Source organism: Camelus ferus, chromosome 10, assembly GCF_009834535.1.
Source record: "Camelus ferus isolate YT-003-E chromosome 10, BCGSAC_Cfer_1.0, whole genome shotgun sequence".
Lineage (NCBI taxonomy): Eukaryota > Metazoa > Chordata > Mammalia > Artiodactyla > Camelidae > Camelus > Camelus ferus.
Window position 1 is genome coordinate 18,233,840 of NC_045705.1, and position 20,260 is coordinate 18,254,099.

Here is a 20,260-nt window from a genome sequence, read left to right on the forward strand (position 1 = left end):
GGCAGGATAGGGACAGAAAGGTAGAGATGACATCTTGAAAAGGAAGGGAAAAAAGCTCTAAACTTCTGGCAGAGTCATGCCGGAGAGCGGACACACATGCCGCAAACTTCACTACAACACAGGAGGAAAAACATTTTGCATTAAGAAGCTGACATCCAGAAGTGGGCTTAGAGCCTTCTATCCAGTCCAGGAACCCCCTCCATCTCCAATTACCTCCTGCCTTATGCCCAGCAGTGTTTCCAAATGCCTCAGCTCACAGCCAAATTCTCAAATTCACTTAATCTCTGAATTCACTGTGGTTTTATAATTAAACAAAAAGTACCTTAAAACCTTTAGGAAAGTGGGAATGAGGCAAGAGAAGGGACTGGGAAACCAAACAGTATGTGGATGTTAACTATGTCGAAGCAGCACATCCTTGATGGATGCGGGTTGGGGGAGGGGGACATTATTCTGGGCTCAGCAAGTGTCTTATCTGCCATCGACAAATCCCAAATCCTCGCAGCTTCTGTTTCTTCCTATTTAAGACCTAGGTCACAGTATTTATTTACTTAAAGGATGGAGATGAAGGCAGGCTTAACTGCTGGCCACCTGTCAGAATAACAGTGACCTGCCTCTTAAGGGGATTTCAGCAACCCTCCCACCCCAATGTCTTTGTAAGACAACAGGGGACTGGGAGAAAATGTAGAGGAAAAAATCCACTAATTGAGCTTGAAAAAGCTAGTGAGATGAAATGTAAAGACCCAAAGGGCAAGAGATGCTGAGATCCTTGGGTGTCATTTAAAGCGACTTGAAAGAATACAGGCCCCTTCCTATTCTGAGATTGGATGGGATTTGGCAAAATAAGATACCCAAACGGAAAAGTCAGTCTCCCTTATCTGCCTCTCGCAAACGCCCTTGGCATTCTTCATATTCTTATAGAGATTTGTGATAGTTTCCAAGGAATGCAAACAAACACGCTTTTTGGAATCAATGCCATGGGTGCTTCTGAGGGTGAGAAGTCAACAGGGCAGGTCCTACGTGGGAAACCTCAAGGCAGCATGGAAGACCTTAGTTAACAACCACACGTGCCCCACTTACTCGATGCCAGGTGGCGATCTCTACATTATATAACGCATCATATAACAACTTCGTCATCATCACCACCCCCATTCTACAGAGATGGTAAGTACCCAGCCAAAGGCATCAGTGCCAGTCAGAGATGGAGCCAGGACCTGGGCAGGCACGCTGGCTCTAGGCTCTGAGCTTCTCTGCACCACACCGTGCCGAGGTTCAAGCAGAGAGGACGGGGTTCAACTTGATGCTGTTGCAAAGCCATGTGCAGTGTGCTCCAGCAGGGACAGGAAGTATCCCCAGGCCCGCATCAGTCTTATATCAGCACTTGGAGGGTGTCAGTTTTTCCACTCCAGAGGCAAGGCAATGAAAAGGGCCATGGGAGATGGAGTCAGACAGACCTTCCATTTTCCTAGAGAAAGTTCTTTAACTTTTGGAGCCTTGGTTTCCTATCTAAAAACTGGGGCTTATGTCACCTCTCCTAGGGTTTTGTGAGCATTAGAAACAAAAAATTAGACCCCTTCAGCAGACTAGCCTGGTGATAGAAAGTACCCGATTTGTAAGAGCTATTTCAGATGTGTCCTTGTTGGAAGGCCCAGTGGAGAAAGCTTCGGGCCTTGGGACAATCATCCGGCTTCCCCCACCCCCAGGCAGATCATATGTATGGCATGATGAACCTGGACCAGCTGAAGGAAGCCCTGTCTGAGCCCGTCTACCCTGTAGATTTAGCAGACTGGGTTGCTTCCTGCCCCCACACAATGGAAAGCAATTTTAGTAAGTGCTTAGCTTAATTAGTTTGTGTCCAGACGTGCTCTCAAGGGCTGTGCACGCACACTTATCATCACGATCATCCACCTGTCTCTGGAAAGCCAGCTTTTCCAGAAGTCTGAGCCTAACTCCCTGTACAGTAACCAGATGAAATTTCCATTCATTCTACCACTCAATCCAGCTCCCCGGGAATGAGCCTGAAGTCACGACCCTCTTCTGCTGATGTCACAGGTCAAAGAAGGGTTGTTAACCTCTCACAGCACATCTTAGCTACTATGGTCATGGACCACCTCCAGCTCCGGGTGGCCATCCAAGACCCTTAGTAAGTATTAACAACTATGATGGCCTGGGATGACTACATGTGAGTCTGAGCTGGAATTCTGGCCTAGAACATTTTCTGTACTCTGCTGGTACTGAAATCAAGAATTCACTTTTTTTTGCATGTGGATGTCAGGTTGTTTCAGCACCATTTGTTGAAAAGACTATCTTTTCTCCATTGAATAGCCTTTGCTCCTTTCTCCAAGGTCAGTTGACTGTGTGAGTCTATTTATGGGTTCTCCATTCTGTTCCATTGATCTGTTTGTCTATCCTTTCACCAGTATCACACGATTTAAGAAAAAAATTTTTTTTGGGGGGAGGAGGTAATTAGGTTTGTTGTTTGTTTGTTTGTTTCGATGGAGGTACTGGGGATTGAACCCAAGACCCCATGCATGCTAAGCATGCACTCTACCACTGAGCTATACCCTCCCCCTGAAATCAAGAATACTTTTCAGGAATTACACCAAAGGATCCACCATGGGTAGGAAGGACAGAAGATATGTCAGAATATAGCAAGACTGGAACGCAGACTTCCGGGATATACTTGCAGATTCAAGACTGTGCTGCTTTTCTTCAATGGCTCTTCCAGAGAAAATGCAAAAGCCATAACGTGGCTTTCCCCACCCTGCCCTCTGCCACCTCCTGGCTGCCACAGCAGTCTAGTGATGGACATCATTAACAAAACAGTGATGGGGAGATGCTAACTGCTCCTGGGGACAAAGGAGAACGTGCCGGGGTTACTCTATCACCCACTCGTTTGCCCTCTTACTACCACGCACACGCCCACAACAGCGTCTCCAGCCTCCACTGCATGGCCCCTGTTTCCTGTAGAAATTACCATGGCCGAAGAAGAAATCTTCACCCTCTAAAATCTACAGCAAGATAGATGACAGCGTGATGGAAGGAAAGAGTACCCTGAGTGCCTTATTGATCTACCTGCCAGCCTGTGAATGGAGGGTAATAAAAATTTATTGAAAATTGGGGAAAAAAAAGTAACTTATCCTAATTCCTCTAAAAGGGAGTACTGAGGTTGCATATGAATAAATCCTTCCCTCCCCAAGACGAAAGCACGATCCTCCCACCAGCCAACCCTCCAAACAGCACGGAATTAAAAATCTTGCAGTTTTATTTGCATATAAAGGCCGCTAGATATAGAATATCACAATAAATTTAAAGAAACAACTGCTTTCCTAAATTTCATTAACAAGATAACATAAAATAGAATAAAGCTCAACAGCATTTACAATGGGAAAACAGAAATGACTATTAGCGACAATATTTTGTGCTAGCGAAGATTGCATCGACACACAGTGCAAAATGGGGGGGTGGGTAGGAAGTAAGAAGACAATTCAGGGTATTTAAATATAAAGGACAACTAAGCCTTATTTTAGTTAGCTTCCGTTGCATCCATTTAAGTCTATACACGCCTGCGACTGTACCTAGATTTAACTCAAGCTCTTTAAGACCTTGAGTTCTGAGAAAATGTGTCAGTTCCTTCGGACTTCTGATGCCCTGCTATCAAGCATCCCTTTACAGTTGTACTGTCCTTGGCAATATTAAACTCCTAACTTAGTCATAATACACAAAAAATATTTATATATATATATATAAACCCATATTGAAAAAGGAGTCTGCACTCTCATTTTATTTTTTACTGCATGAAATACTTGCTCTTGACAGATTCCATTTCCATATTTTTAAAGCTAAAATAATTTAAAAGAACAAACAAACAATGAGACCTTGTATAACCACAATATGGATCTCACTAGCTAAGCCATCCTTTAAAGGAGGGCCGTTTTCTTCCCTTGACACAGCTTTCTTTATAGTAAGAGTGAAGGGAAGTCTTTTCCGCGCCTACTTTTGTTGAAAAGATTGCTCTACATCCGGGCCACGTCTGCAAAATAAGAAGCATTCCCAAGAAAAATAACAACAACAAAAACATCAAAAAATAAAATACTTCAAACAATACTCTTCAACAGTTGTGCAAATCTGGGTGGTTTTTTTAAAACACTGCCTACCTGTTTCTTTCTTTTTTTTTTTTTCTTTTCTTTTTTTTTTTCAGCTTAAAGCATATTAAAATAAGACTTTTGTCACCTTTGCAAAAGAAAGCTTGGCTGTCCTTTGGCGAACACTAACAATTTACAATGGCGTGGCCTTGGAGAAAAGAGAAGTCATTTTACAAATTCACAATGCTCCTTTGATTCCAAATGGACGCCCCATTTATAAAAAAAAAAAAAACAAGAAGCACAACTTCTAGCATCATCTGTGTTCCAGCAATTTACAAACAAACAAAAAAAAAAAACCTCACAGGACCTGGAAATAAACAAGTAAGAGAATGTAAGTTTATAATTAGAAAAATGGCAGTTTTTAGATCTTCCCTCACATTCCACTTGGACGTTCAGAGCTTCAGGAGCCCTGTGGGTTTGGAAGGTCAAATATAATTGGAGGGTTGGTTGGTTGAAAGCTGACGGTACAGGCTGAGGCATTGATGTACGTGGTGTAACCGTCGGTCATGATGCCGTACCCTGTGGAGAGAAGAGCGTCACACTTACTGTAATGCATGCCGATGACCGTGACTCAACGTGGGGCCATCACACAAGGAAAACAACAAAATCTTTGCCAGTGGGCAGTGAGATGAAATTCAGTGCAGCATCCCCTAGGTGGGACGGCTTTCAGAAGCTGCCTCCTGATTTGATTTTAATTTCTTAAAAGGGAGCATCTGCTACCTCAAAGAAAAGTGATTCTTTTTTCTTTATTTAACCACTAGATTTGTCGGGGAGGGGCTGTGATTTCTTTACTAGTGAGAATAAAGAAAAAACTTTTTTCCCCCCTATTTTTAAAGTATAGTTTTCATTTCAAAGCCCTGTATGAACGACTGAGTTCTAGAAAGGTGGATGAGTAGCAATAAGAAACTCCTCAGAGGAAAATGCATCCAATCATCCAAACCCCAAATGGGCTTCAGGACTGGTGAGAAAGGGATGAGCTTTGCATGGGGAGCTGGGAGAGGTGGATGCTTAGCTTCCTTATGTATAAAATTAGCTCTAAACTGCCTCAGTGAAAGTTAACAATAAGCGATCTTTTCCTCCTTGAATTGCTGAGTTCCGTTTCCTTCAAAAGAATCAGGAAATCAAATGTCCAAGTGATCTGGAGAGACATCACCATGGGACACTGCTTCCTATGCCTACCTGGACACTGGATCAAGCGAAAACACTTCCCATATGCATTCTAAATCTCTTGTGACCCACTGGAAGAAAGTGAAGAAAGTTTCTCTGGGTATTTGGTACGTATGTTCCTTTTATGCATTTTAACGTGTTGAAATTTTTAGCACGTTTGCAAATTTGCACATTCCCTGGATACCTTGTATTTTGTCTTACAGCCTCTGCAATTCAGTTTGTAATTCTACGTGTGTATCAGGCTCTTATGGCATAGAAAAATAGGTCTGTGAAAAAAAAATTATCAGGACTTACAGAAATAACTGATAAGATTTTTTTTTCCCCTTCCATTTGCTAAAATTTCTCCAAGTCAGCCTGCAGAGAGCTTAATGAGGGTCAATGGAAAAATCTCTTAAGAGAAGAAAAGAGGCATTTAAAATGTGCACTGTTTAGTTCTGGGGTCATAAAGTCTTGTTATCTCTCTCCATCAAGAGGTTGGTATTTGCCCTCTCTCTGCCCTCTTCAGCTGTCTTAAGCGAATACAAGCGAGACAAGTTTATTTGAATATGATCTCCTCCCTTTTAAGCAAGTTTATTATTTTGGGACTGCAGTGGAATTCCCCAATTGTCTGGCTAGTTTAAAGCTAATTAATGATTAAAAAAAAAAAAAAAGATGAAATGCAACCTCACAGGCATGATGCAGGAATTCAGACCTGATAACTGCTCCCCAGAAATGCAGTTTAGGCATGATCTTCCATCCCGCTCCCCTCCAGCCTGTGTCATGCCCTAGAGAAGTGCCCTCCTTTTCAAAGAGTATGGCTCAAAGTCAGGGCAAGATGAGATCCACTCTCGGGGAGCTACCCCAGCTCCCCTTTTCCAGCCACTTGGCTTGTGCCTGCACTTGGCGAAAGCTGAGTTTTCTCTGGCCTCAGTTGGATGATCCTCAATACGCTGTTTATTACCTGCCTAACCAGAAAGCCCCTGGATTTGTGGGCTTTGAAAAGCAAACTCTTTTTTTACTGTGCCAGGCCTAAACACCTCACCTGCAGATGCACAAATAATTCTGGGGAACAGTCAGCAGCTGGAGGGAATACGGAGGCTGCCCATGTCCGTGCACCCACTGCACACCAAGATCTATAACCAGAGAGGCCTGCACTGCCAGAAAACCGAAGGCCTGCTGACAGAAGCCTCGTGTCTGTCCAAAGGCCCAGTTACCCTCGGTTTGAAAAAGTCAGAACAGAACAAACCTAGAGCCCTGAAGCTTCCCGTGAGGCTTTCAGGTTCTGTGAACTTGATTCCAGCTTACTTTTGAAAGGCAGAAAATGGCCACTGGACCGATTCCCATTTAGGGGAGATTTAATTATGCTGTTTAACCTCGGCTTGAGCTGACAGTGCTGACTACTTCTGAGAAGTCCGAAAACGGTTTTCCGAGGTGAGTAAGGAAATGTCTACCTGCAGCTCTTTCATTGCGTGTCCGGGGTTATTTTCTGGAAAAAGTCTTGCCTTCCTGGGTCTTCGTGTGCCTTCCATATGAAGCACAATATTTATAGGCGGGAAGAGGCCACAGAAGTTATTTAGTTTAAAATCCAGGCCATTTCTTCTGACACTCTTAAAGAGAAAATCTGTCCTTTGTTTCTTCAGGGCTGCTCTGCAGCCATGGTTATCAAACATTCTTCACCAGAGCCCTGAGATTCCTGAATTTCTCTGGGATTAGTGCTGGGTTTTCCAAAAGGTGGGCCAGGCCTGGTTTCCTACTGTTCACTCTCTTTAAAAAGAGAGTAGGTCCATATGAAATATTTACAGCTTTGGATGTGGGTGTCTGTCCTAACATGTCACCTCATGGAAGGGTCCCACTGGTAAGAAGAGTTTGGAAACCACTGCTCCAGTTATCCCCAGTGTAAACAGGTCCCCACTGTGAAACGAGGTCACGGATAATGACTCAGCATGTTGTGAACTCCTTCCTCCTGGCCTTACCTTCATGGATTCCACCGAACACATGGAGTTTGGGCCGGACCCGCCTCTGGACTGTGTTTAAAAGCTCCACGCAGCCCACTCTCTGAAGCTCCTTTGGAACCCAGTCTCGAAAACCTAAGGGCGAAATGTAATCAATACGCTTAATTTTCTGTCTTCAGGTAAGATTTCATTTAGACTTTCAGGAAGCCGTAACTCACAGAAGGTTTATTACATTATCTGTAATCTTAGCCTCTCCATTAAAGCTCACAATGGCTTTTAAGGAACTTTTTACTCGTCACTTTGTCTTCTTGAGGTTCTTGAATTTTTTTTTTTTTTTGGTTTCCATTTTTTTCCCTTCCTGCTAATTAACATTTTTTTTTTTTTTCCTGTAAGGGATTTGATTTATTCAGCCATGGGTTTCAAATCTTCTTCATGGGCCCAATGACATTTATTCCCGGCAGTCCTATAATCTCTCTTTTCCCCTCAATTCAGTTACTTTCTTTCTCTCTCTCTCTCTCTCTTTTTTTTTTTTTTTTTTTTTACTGTATCTCTTACAGCAGACTACTTTCAAGCTTGTACAAAGGGCTAGGAGGGGCTGCCTATAAACTGGCCACAAGATACCTTGTTCTCTTTAGACACATCAGCTCTCAGCCCTTGGTGGTTCCTGATGATCAAAGCTTGGGAATGCCAAGTTTGTCCTCCGGTCTCCTCTCAGCAACAGGGCAACCCTGGTGACCTCATGGTGGCCTGCAGTGAGCTGGGGCTAACTGACTACCTTTATGTAAAAGCCACTTAGTTCTACGCCTAATGCAGAAAATCCATAAGAATTGACATCAGTTATGGCAAAAGTCAGCTCCCTGAATGATTATGGCCCAAATGGAATCCAGTCACCTTGGCAGGATGGGGTGCAAAGAGGGCAGGGGGACAGAAGGCTAAAGTGTGGTCGGGGGGTCCACCCCGCAGCTCCATTAGGTGGCTTCTACCACTCGGGAGTGACCTGGCAGAAAGGGACAGACCAGCTTTTTGCACTTTGTTTGGCAAAACTGTAGAAATGACGATCTAGCATCTCTATAAAGACACGTTGGCTGGCACGTGGGGAGTGGTTAGAGACTACAGGATAAACATCGGATAAAAGTTGGGGGCCCAATAAAAATCCAACCAGGGGTTTCAAAACTTTGCTAATTAGAGGGAGAAAACCTTTAATCCCACCGTGACTGCCATATTCTCTCATGCATGTGTTTTTCTTTAAGAGGGAAAATATCTCATCTCATATGTAATCACCTGAGAAAGTGTCCCGCTCGCACCTTAATAGCGAAGTCCCACGTGCCACTGCTCCCTCCCCCGCCGGACAGAATTCAAGGCCAGGCTTAGTGCCCACCCCCACCTCCTAGTCCAGAATGTTCCCGAGAACCCCAGCAACAACACTGATTAAGGCTCAACGTGACCTCATGAAAACTTTGCCTGGCCTTTCAGTTGGAACTCCTGCATGTAGCTCTTACTCGGCTAAGTGCACAGCCCCTCTCCGGATTACTCCAGCTTCACTGCAAACAGTGGGATGGGAGCCTCCCTCTCGTAAGACTTCCAGGGGTGTCTGAATTCTCTGGAGGCTAATTCAGATCTACTACTGCTGCCACTTGCTTTTGTACCAAAATTAACGACTTGGTGAAGTCTGTGAATCAACCATTGTGTTCAAAGTTATCTTCCAAATAACACTTCAGGCTCGTATATGTTTCCACGCTGAGGATGTCCAAGTCCCTCCCAGTAAACAGCCTGAGGGGGACCATGCCCACGCCCAACCAGGCTGCCCAGGGAGAGGACCCAGCTAGCTGGGATGGGGTCTCTGGAGGGTCTCCTGTGTAACTCGTGTGGATCAGAATATTTAGCCGGCAATGGAATGATTTAGTTAGTCTCGAATGACTGCAAAATAGGGAGATGAATTAATTATGACTTGATAAAGCTTACTGATAAATCTAATCTTGTAAAGTATGGAGTGGGTAGTATGAGGGAGGGGGGAAAAAGGTCAGGGTGATTCTGAAGCTGGAAAAAGGCAGGAAGTGCCGATCTTATGCAGATCTGTACAACTTCCCCGTCTGTGACCGACCTGGCTCCCCTTCTCTGGTTTCTCCCCATCCCTGAAATGTGCCACCATGGCTCTGGCCCTGGTCCTCCCTTCCGCTGTTTCTGTGTGAAACACACAGCACGTCCCTGATAAAGGCAGGAAGGCGGCACGGAGTGGTGTGGAGGGGAAAGTATCTGCAAGGATTAAATCCACATTAGGGGTTGGGTGTTAGGTTTTTTGTTTGTTTGTTTGTTTTTTCAGGCTGACAGAGGAGAGAACTGGCATGGGTAGCAACCCCAAACCACAGGAAAAAATTGTGAAAATCATTTATTTCTGTATTGAGTGTTTTCCCCCTCTCTCCAAACCAAGATGATGAAGAACTCTGCTAGTACTGCACATTTAACAATTTGTTAAGAGAAGAGATGTCATGTTACGTGGTTTTCAACACAATTAAAAAAAAAAAAGGAAGACTCTCTTACTAAAAGTGAAGCATCTGAATTGCCTGGGCATGCCTTAGTTTGACAAGGAAGGGGGCTGGCATCATAGACACCTGGTAGACGGAAGGACCCAGGTGGTAGTCCTGTCAGAATAATGTTCTGTGGCTAACCCAAACCGCAAACAAGCTCACGAATAATTAGAAGATAATTATATAAATCAAATAACCATCTTCTGACCCGTAGTCTGGATAACTGAAGGCAGCTTTGAATGCTGAGTGCAGGCTCATTGCATCTGTAAGATGGGTATCTTTAAGTAAAGTTCACCATAAGTCCTTAACACCTTAGCTAAAAAAAGGGGTTTCTTTTCTTGTATAATTAGCGAATGTCATACTTGAAAGGTCTCCTGGGTTCCACTATTATATAGAAAAGGAAAATGAGCTTCTTTGAACAGGAGTTTCCATCATGTCATTGCCATTCAAAAGCCCTGTGATTGGGGGGGTCTGTGTCTTCCTCCCACTCCCCACCCAACCCCCCTCACTCCAAGGTGAATACAGTTCTTAGAATACATTATCAAGCTCAAAAGACTGTGGTGCTCCATACTCATTTGATTTTCCCTGACTTGACTAAATCAAAAAATGCAATTTTAGGAACACCTGTAAGCCCAGCAGAACTGCTGAGTTTAATTATTATACTGGGTTTCTTTAAAGACACTGACTTTTCTTTTTGTATTCACCTTTTTTTTTTTCCTTTGGAGGAAATTGATTATGTCCCTGAAGCATGATTCATCCTGCCTGGGGAAACAGGCATCACGTGTGACGAAAGGATCACCTCTGCTTCACTTACCTAGAGGAGGTCCGTGTGTCATGAGTATGTCGATGCCCTCGGGGATGAGGTTCCACTTGTCCAGCAGGGACTGGCCTCTGGGGAGGTTAAAGCCCCATCCATTAAACCACGGGGTCCTTTGGGGGAGATAACGGACATGGTATGAGGTCAGCAGAACCACATTTCTGCTCTACAATGTTTCTCTCTCGCACATTCCCCCACGGTTTGCATCACTCTTTTCTCGTTTTGATGACTGGCCCTGGCAGCAGGATGCTTTTTTGTTGACTGCTTCAAAACCAATCCATTTGAAAGCAAGCGTGGAGTCCACGAATTGTTCAACTAGAACGGGGCACAGGTGCCTTTACAGTAGAGACTCTGCCAGCCGACCTCTATCAAAACCTTAACAATGCTTTGTCTTCCCCCAAATCTCAGTGCTTCCTAAAGATGCCCCGCCCCGATCCAAAGACTTTCCGCCCTTCCTGTAGTGCCTGAGAGCTTAGAGATTCCATCAGTACCCTTTCTTCCTCCTTATCACTGTGGAACTGCTTCACCAGAAGGATTCTTACTGAAATCCTTGGAGAAAAGGACAAGTGTGTGCTCTGAAGGCAAAACCCTCCACACATGGAGATGTTCTGAACATTCCCGACTGAGAATACTGAGGAAATACGGGGGGCTCTGAAAGGTAAGAGGGGACACAGTGAACAAAAAGCCACTGTGGAATTTTCCTCCTGTCACCAAAGGGAAGATTTCTGGGCACACCCCTGCTCCCTCTGGAATCCCCTCTCCTGACAGTGAATGTGAGTACTCCATTCTCTCAGGAACTTCTGCTCCAGGAATGAGTTTCTGAGATCGATGCTCCCTGTAGAAATGAATGGGGTCTTTGTCCATCCAATGAGCATTTCTAATGGAGCTGAAAATGTCTCCACCACTATCATAACAGGAGAATGATCCATTTCTCTCTACAAACACTACAGGCTAAAATCACACCAGAATGAAACAGTGCCCACTGCTGTCCTCTCCCCAAACATCCAGATGTAACCATTATTTGTTGAAACTGACTCTCTTGTGTTCTGTAGGAAAATTCCCACTTGCTATAAGTTGGTTAAATTTCTGCCTAAGCCCAACTCTTCCCTTCATGCCCCTGCCATGCCTACTGAGAGGTAACCCTGTGCACCAGGGCACCCGGTCTGTCACAGCTAATCAAACAGGGGGCATTTACTATCTACAGCCGATCAGGGGCCAGACTAATCAGTCCCTGGAGACTCTGCCCTCAGAAACACTGACCAGCATTCATCTGGTGTAGGACATGTACAGTCAAGGCCAGAGATGGAAGGATGGCGCCTGAAATCCACGTTACAGGCGAGAGCCTCAGTTCCCACTGAGGTGGTTGAGAGAGTAAGTTCCAGAGGTCAGAGACTGTGACCTCAGCTAGAAAAAGAGAAACCAGGGAAGCATCTGACTTGATTCCTAACCACTTTCTAAGTCCCTAAGTCATCCTTGGGAAACCTACTTGTAATAACCATAGCAATGTAATAATAATAATCATCATTAAAGCTATTATTTGAGTGTTTATTCAAGGTACGAGTCTAAGCACATTATTTGTATTAACACATTTAAACCTCACAACAAGCTCATGGGGCGGGTACTATTATTAACCACATTTTACAGATGAGGAAACCGAGGCACAGAGACATCAAGTAAACACAACCGATAAACTGGACATAAACCCAAGCAGCTGGGTCCCCGAACCCAGACCTTAACCACCATGCAATTCCTCTTTTTAGACCTCTTACGTATTACCTGAATTAACTTACTGCTTGCCCTGAGGGAGCCCTCTTCTGTACTCTTTCAAGTTTGAGAGTCTTACTGCTTGAAGTCAAAGGAGCACTGAACTGGAATAATACATCAATTGCACGGCTCTGAAATCCAGCCATAAGACGCTGGAGCGCAAACCCATGGGTCCTGCCTGCCCAGCTCATTCCCCCTCTTTTGGAAACAATTTCTTCTGCAGTACCTTTCCCTCCCTGGGCTCTGGTAAGGCGGACTCATCCCTGCTCTAGAGGGAAGCACGTACTGCCTCTCCGGAACAGCAAGTAGTCTAGGGAGATACACATGACTCAAGCTGGGCCAGTGAGAGTCACCCTCAGGATTTTGTTGGTGCTACCTAAAAAGAAGTTATGGTTTCCTCTCTGGGACCCTGAGTCTTGAGAGCTACGTAAGCCTGCCAGTGCCTAGGAGCTAGCTTAGCCACCATGCAGACAGCCTGTGCCTGAGAAGCAAACCATCGCAAAGAACAGAGTGCCCTGATGACCTTGTTGGGCGTGGGGAGCCAGCTGTGCCTGAAGCAAATTGTGTTTCCCTTCCAAGCATATAAGCCAGCAAAACCCTTTTCTTCTTGTTAGCTTGAGTTCGATCCTGTTTCTTGCAACTGCAAGAGTCCTAACATACACAGTTATTATATTCAGGGTAGACATGACCTATGTATCTACCGTAGGCAACAATTACCCACCCCCCAAGATGCCCAAGAGGTCCATGTCCTGTTCCCTTGAACTTATAAATATATTTCCTTACATGGCAAAGGGGGATCAAAAGGTTGCCAGTGGAGTTCAGGAGCTAATCAGTTGACCTTAAATGAGGGAGATTCTCCTGGATTACCGAGGTGGGCCCAGTGGAACCACAAGGGTCCCTTAAAGTGGGCAAGGGAGGCAGAAGAGGAGATTGGAGCCATGCCACGTAAGAGAGGCCCCACCTGCTGTTGCTGACTTTGAAGAAGAAGGAAGAGGAGCACAAGCCAAGGAGTGTGGGCAGCTGCGAGAAGCGGGAAGAGGTAAGGAGAGAAAACAAACTGCACCAGAAGGGCCTCCAGAAAGGAACGCAGCCCTGCCGACACCTGGATCTCAGCCTAGAGGGACCCCCGTCAGACTTCTGACCAACAGAACGTGAGGTAATAAATATGGGTTGTTATATGCCACTAAATTGGTGGTGACCTGTTACAGCAGCAACGGAAAATGAACACAACACCTGAGCTCTCTGGGCAGGTAACAAAACAGCGGGACTGTGAATGGCCTGACCCTCGCCAGGTACCCGGCATCTGTCCATCAGCACAGCTCTCCCACAGCCGCACTGTCTTCTTGCTCAGCTAACGCAGTGCTTCAGGTTTCTTCCAAGGAAAAGGCTGTGCTCACCCTTCACCCCAGTCCTTCAGGGATGGACCCCGCGTTGCCTGGGGGTGACGCCAGGTAGACTCCTTCCACGCTCAAGGGGTCAGCCTTGTTCTCTCTCACCTCCGAGGACTTCCTGCCTTCAGGATCTTAAGCATTTTCATTCGAGTCTAAAATAGAGCTTTCCCAGTTTGGAATGTCCATCTCTCCCCTTTATGTTACAATAATAACCCCCGTTCCCAAGATTTGTTGTAAGAGTAAAAAGAAAAAAAAATGCCCAGTTCAGAATCCAATGAAAACTCAGTGAGCGTTCTGGCATGAGAGAGAGAAAAATAAGCAAAAACATCTGTTTTCCTAGATTTTGAAAACAAGCTTCTGGGCCTATGGTTCCCGCCTGAATGGCGAATAAAGAAGGGTTGGAAAGAGTCCCAAGCACACCCAAGTAGTTGGTACAATGAGGGGCTCTGATTTCACTGCCAGAGTCTGTCCGAGAGCAGCCAGCCTTGGAACCCCCAGGATATCCTGGGGGCTTCCAGAGTCAAACAAACAGGACTTAACTTTTTCACTCTTTCCCGTTTCCAGCCGCAGAATTTTCTCTTGGAAACCCACAGCCCTATCCCCTCTCAGGAAATGCTCAGTTTTACAAGTGCTCTGTAAAAGATTAAAACAGGCCCATGGTCTACAGATACCTTAACTTTTATTTGGTCAATGTTAAGCTTGTGACAAAATCCAGACGTTTCCAAGTTAAGGGTAAACTTTGAAAATGTTGGGCTTTTATTCTGACTTCAACCTGTATGTGTGTGAGAACGAGAGAGAGGTTAAGTTATAGGAAAATGAACATTTATCAAGTCCCTGAGATGCTCTTCGTCGGAGTTTGGTTTTACACAGACTATTACGTTTAATTCCTCGTAACAATCCTTGAGCTGGGTATTAGCCATTCTGTTTTTAGATAGAAAGCCTGAAAATCCGTGACATCAAGTAGTTTGTTCATGTTTTCGGGATTGGTAAGTAATGGAGACAAGATTTGAACCCAGATCTGCTGACTCCAAAGCCCATGTTCCTTCTTTGCACAAGGCCAAACTAAAATCTTCCAGCCCAATTTTGGTTTTGGCTCTCAACATTCATAAAGTAAACAGGACTGAACCATACAGCCTCTTAGGCTGTGCACTGTGCAACTCCAGCAGGTGCCATGGCACTGGGTGATGGAGGAGACCCTTAATGCAAATGTTAGGTGATCTCAACAATACTGGTATGGCTTTTCTGAGGTGCTTTCTGTTCCTCTAGATCCTCCACATAAGGCTTTTTCCTTAAGACAGTGACCAGGAAATGGGAAAAGCAGCCCACGAGGGGCTCCAGAATTATCCCCATATGGCATAATAAATGGGGCATAGAGAGGTGGGAGACCACCATGCTAATTCACATTCTGGCATCACTTCACTAACTCGCAGGACCCTTAGATAAGAGAAGGACCTCAGTGGGCCGGTTTCCTTACCTGAGCAATGAATGAGTGGGTGGATGCGATTACAGGAGTTCAGGAATGCTTTTAGGCTGCAGACATCTTATGCAGAAGCCCCCGATCCAAAGCAGGGACATGCCAGGGCGCTCTTGCTGGGGGATGGGGAGGAAGGGGCTGGGAACCTGCTCACTCACTCAGCCCCCTCCTCCTTTCTGACCTATGCCTCTGAGCACAGCTGGCAAAAACCTGGCACTTGATGATCTTTCCGTGGTCTAGAAATCTTCGAATTCTATCATTCTGTGCAGGACTATCAATGTTCTGAGTAAATGCTGCGAATTGCCCTCAACGAATTACTTAAACTGCCTGTAAGGGACCGAGTCCAGTGTAGGAGAAAGAACAGCACAGAGCAGAGACCATACGTGTCAGCATCAATGAATAATGCTTTATCCAGTTGAGTTTCAACTTGAAACATGAAACCCCAAGCTGTGAGCCCATCAGGGATTCACTGGAAAATGTGTGCACAGCCAACCTCCAGAGCCCCACAATGAGTTTTGTTTTGTAGCAATGGGGAAGCGAGGGGGGAAAGAGGAGGAGGAGGAGGGAGGAATCCTAGGGAACAATGTCTACGGCCTCGGCCAAGGACTTAATAATTAGCTGTGACTAACAAATGCCACATGGGAACCAACTTGTAAGAAAATGTCCCACAAAGCACCCTATTGCCAGTCGGGCCAATCGGAGCCCACGGCCGCCCCTCCCAGACAGGAATTAGAAAGTCCTGGAAAGGAGGGGAGCACTTCAGCTGCCTGAAGCCAATGGACCGAAGACTCAGATGGAAGGAAGCTGCGGGTGCTTTCAAGGCACCCTCCCCCTTGCTCTCAGAATTAGAGGCACTTGGCCTCTCTGGGCTGAGAGTCCAGGGCAGGTAAAAAGGGAGTTCACCTGGGCAGAACCCGTTCCGAACAACGTCAATACAAAACAGGTCTGCTGTATGGAAGCACGACGAGATGAAACCGCTGCAGAGGTCATCTGTGTTTGCCATACACAATGCTGCGGTGTGGGCGGAAGGGAGCTGCCGGAACATAAATCCCAGGTTTGGACAGGTGAATGGCTGTTCACTCCCCCCCCTCCGACTTCGGTGGGGGCAGGGTGCACCCCAGGAAAGCAGGATTTGACCCTGAGAAGTTTTGACTTATTCAGCTCAGGTGGGGTCCTCAGGTTCAGTGCCCTGGTGTCAGTCAGTGCCAACAAATTCCCCTTGGGCCATGGGTCGTGGGAGGCTGCATCACAAAGACTTGGGATTCTTTGAATACAGTCTTCTAGGTGCCTCCTGCAGAGATGAGGGCTTGGAAGCCCTAGGTGGGCTCTGCTGGGATTCTGCATGAAAGCGGTGAAGGAAAAGGTGCAAGCTCACGGAACACCCAGATTTCATTCAGAGCTGTGCCACCTGAAACTATGAGAACCTGGGGTTTTGTACAAGTTAGCCATTCTTGTTTTGGAGACAGTGGGTATGAATATGGATTATGGAGTCAAACAGACACATGTTCAAGCCCCAGGCCTGCTCCTTACTGGCTACTCTAAGTCCCTGTCTCCTCATCTTTCAAAAAGAAACAGAATATCTGCCTATGTGGATAAAATGAGACACGGAGATACTTTATGTAAAATCTTTGGCAGAGTACAGCCACAGAGTAGTAATGTGCAGCTTTTAATTTATAGATGATAAAAACTGGCAGTGTGTGTGTGTGTGTGTGTACATATACACATGTGTACACACACACACACACACACACATACACACACAAAATTGCTCATGTTATTTTTTTTCCTCTCTAGAATTTCCCAAGCCACGGCTCATCAAATCATAGACCCTGCTGCTCCAGACTTTGGAAAAGTCCCCAGTGCACAGGCAAGCATTACTAGATGGCTAGATAGAGCCTGGTTTCCTCTGGCTGATTACTTATTAAAAGGCACTTCCTCAGCTCCCTTTTGAGTGGAAGTTTTTCAGAAAGGCTCTCCCTCCCTCCCTCGCCCGCTGGCCGGCTCAGTCTTGCATAGACAATCCCATGGAATGTGAGCGCACAGGGCAAAACGGTTAGTCAAGGCTGCTTAGCTGGCAAGTACAGGTGGCTAGATTTTGACAGGATTTTAAATTGGGGAAGTTCAAGGAAGGGGATTGCTTTGGGTCCTCGGAATATTTATAACAGGGGGCTCAGAAAGTTCACTGGGGGAATCGACACGCTTCTAATTAAAGCCATCACCGCCGCCTGGCACCTCTGTGAAGCAAAACTCAGAAACCGGGAGCCCGTTTTCACATCCCCTTTCTTTTCTAAATGGTGGTGCTTCAGGGCTGCTACCTCCTCGGGGCCGGGCATTCCCAGCCGCCATCGGCCCCTCTTCGGCTGCACATCACACCAGGTCCGAGGGAAGCTAATTTAACCACCGCTGGTTAAAATCACACCGCACTTCACAGCGCCTTTCACATGCCATGAAGCTGTCATGATAATTCTTGATCTCTGGCTCACCTGACAGCTCAGCCCTCCCTCGACTGCAAAGCTTCCCGTCAGTTAGAAATAGCAGTTTCCCTGGCACCAGATGTGTCATCCTGACTATCCAGATGAAAGGCAGACACCTGCCCCACTCCCCTCCCTGGCCTCCTTTGCTCTTTGTAGCTCTAGAGTTTGTTTAAGAAGCCAGCCTTCTCCCTCCCCAAGTCCCTCCACTTGGCAGCCTGGAAGTTACTCTTCCATGCAATTAGGACGATGTCTCGCATTAGCCCATGGAAGAACTTCACCTCTTGTGCAGCAAAGAGACGCACACGGCAACTGACATGACCAGGAGAGGGGCGGAAAGCTGAACTTCAGGGCCAGGCTGACACCCCGGGCAGCTGCCTGGGAAGCCCACCTCGCCCAAACCACGGGCTCACCTGCCTCCAAAGGGCAGAGCCGGCTTCGCTCGTACCAGCTGTCTAGCCCTGTCATGTCACTGGGACTCTGTAGCTTGGTCTTTCCTTACGAGGTTCTTGGGATGAAAAGAGATATTGTTCTGACAAAGGGCAGGCCTGGGTGAATAACGTGGTCTGCTGCCATAGACAGGACAGGAACAGATCACACCCGAGTAGTCACCTGAGGCCCGTGAGCTACAAACAGGTGCTTTGTAAACCAAGGCAGCACACACCAGGGTCTTCACAAACACGTCAACGGTGTGCCCTTTTTATAACTAATAAGGAGCAAGCGTCAGAATCAAGCCTCCGTTACCCATTTTCCTCTGTCCTGCTGGAAAGGAGATGTGTAAGCATTGTTTGCTTTAGGAACCAAGAAAAAATAAAAATCACTGTGACCTGTTTTTGAACTTGGTGTGCCCTGAATTATTAAAAATAATCTTACAGCATCTGCCTGGCCCTCCCAAGCAAACCTGTCTTTAATCTTATAAACAAGTTCACAGCAGGAAGAGGAAGATTTTTCAATCCATTTCCCTCCCATAGGGCTGTGAGGGAATCCATTCCCGTCCACCATACAAAGAGCCTGACAAGGGAGAGGAAAGACCGTGGCAGGACTTCTGCCTTGGCGGGCAGGTGAAGTGGACTTGGCGTTATGCGGTGGTGCTTGCAGACGTGGCCAAGGAGATCAGAGGACCATGTATCAGGGCGCCCTGACCAGAGGACAGGCCTTGAACGGAGCAGCCCCCAGTGGAACTTGCCCTGACTGATCTCTAAGCCCCAGCAGGAGAGATTCCTCAAAGAGGGACATCACAGCCAAGACTGAAAGAAAAAGGGAGGCTCGATGGACAGAGAGAATTAAAAAACAAAAGCAGTATTCATCTTTTCCTCCAGTAATTTTTATTGTGGTAAAATGTGTGTAACATAAAATTTAATATTCTAACCACTTTTAAGTGTATAATTTGGTGGCATTCAGTACATTCAGTGTTGCACAACCATCACTGCTGTCCATCTCTCGAACTTTTCCATCAGCTGGGATAGAAGCTCTGTCCTCATTAACAACAGCTCCCCATCTCTCCCTCCCCCAGCCCATCTCCATGAATCTGACTCCTCCAGGTGCCCCACCTTCCCACATCTGTCTTTTTGGGTTTGGCTTATTTTGCTTAGCATAGTATGTTCAAGGTTCATCCATGCTGCAGCACTGTCAGAAATTCATTCCTTCTTATTGCTGAAAAATATTCCATTGTATATGTATCCAGCATGCACTTTGTTCACCTAAGGTTTCTGAAAGTCTAGGATGTGCCAGGCACTAAGCCTGGCCATAAGGAGTCGTGGATGGTAAGTCTGAGTCCCTTTCTTCAGGAAGTGCATAGGTCCTGAGTTGGAAGCCCGGAGGATGGGATCGGTATGGTCCTTCCTGGGGCATTTAATCATTCAACAGACATGACCTAGATGCCTATTATGAGCCAGGTTCTGGCAAGGCAGTTGCTGGGAATACGAAATTGAATACAGTTTCCAGGATAAATCCACTAGCTCGCCATATTATAGGTAGAAAAGTACCCCTGGACAGAAGTCTTTAAATAGTGGCCTTTATTTCTAAGTAACTTAATTTCCAAGGAGCTTGGGGACCATCAGAATGATCTGAGAATTAACCCAGCAATTCCAAGGGCAGACTGGCCAGGTAGTGACCTGGGGTACAGCTGGCAGGACTTCGGCGGGAGGTGCGGGTTCTCCTTCCACCTCCTCCTGCACACTCCTTAAGAAGGCTCTGCAGCTAACCCCAGGACCACAGAACCACATCCCACTAGACAATGAGCCTGCGAGGGGCGTGTGTGTCACATGCCTGGCTGGCTCCAAAGCACAAGATGAACAGGACAGGGAGGAGGCGGAAAGATTGCCAGGTACTCAGCAAACTTGGCAGAGAACACCTGCCACCCACCCCTACTCCCCCACCCTGCCCCTTCCTACCTGTAGACATGTCACAGAAACCTAACCAGAAGAGAATTTTTCTAACTTAGCTTTCCCAGAGGAGTAAGAAATAGAGGCAAGGTGGGGCTCAGGGTTAGCTGGATTTTGTCTTGTTACACAGTGAACCCTTAAGAATGGATGCTAACAGGCAGGGATGGACTGATGAGATATCTGCCCCACAAGAA

General features: G+C 46.2%; 1 protein-coding gene across 6 annotated transcripts in view; it reads right to left on the reverse strand.

Moving 5' to 3' along the window:
- Window positions 1-3,244: 3,244 nt before the first annotated feature.
- MPPED2 (metallophosphoesterase domain containing 2) overlaps window positions 3,245-20,260 on the reverse strand; it is a 162,744-nt gene continuing 145,728 nt past the window's right edge. For all 6 annotated transcript variants that reach the window (XM_032488397.1, XM_032488401.1, XM_032488398.1 and 3 more), the window contains exons 5-7: window positions 10,580-10,695; window positions 7,262-7,375; window positions 3,245-4,661 (exon numbers count right to left, since the gene is read on the reverse strand). In XM_032488397.1, the coding sequence (XP_032344288.1) occupies window positions 4,543-4,661; window positions 7,262-7,375; window positions 10,580-10,695 (349 nt within the window). In that variant the 3' untranslated portion in view covers window positions 3,245-4,542. The remainder of the gene's footprint in view (window positions 4,662-7,261; window positions 7,376-10,579; window positions 10,696-20,260) is intronic.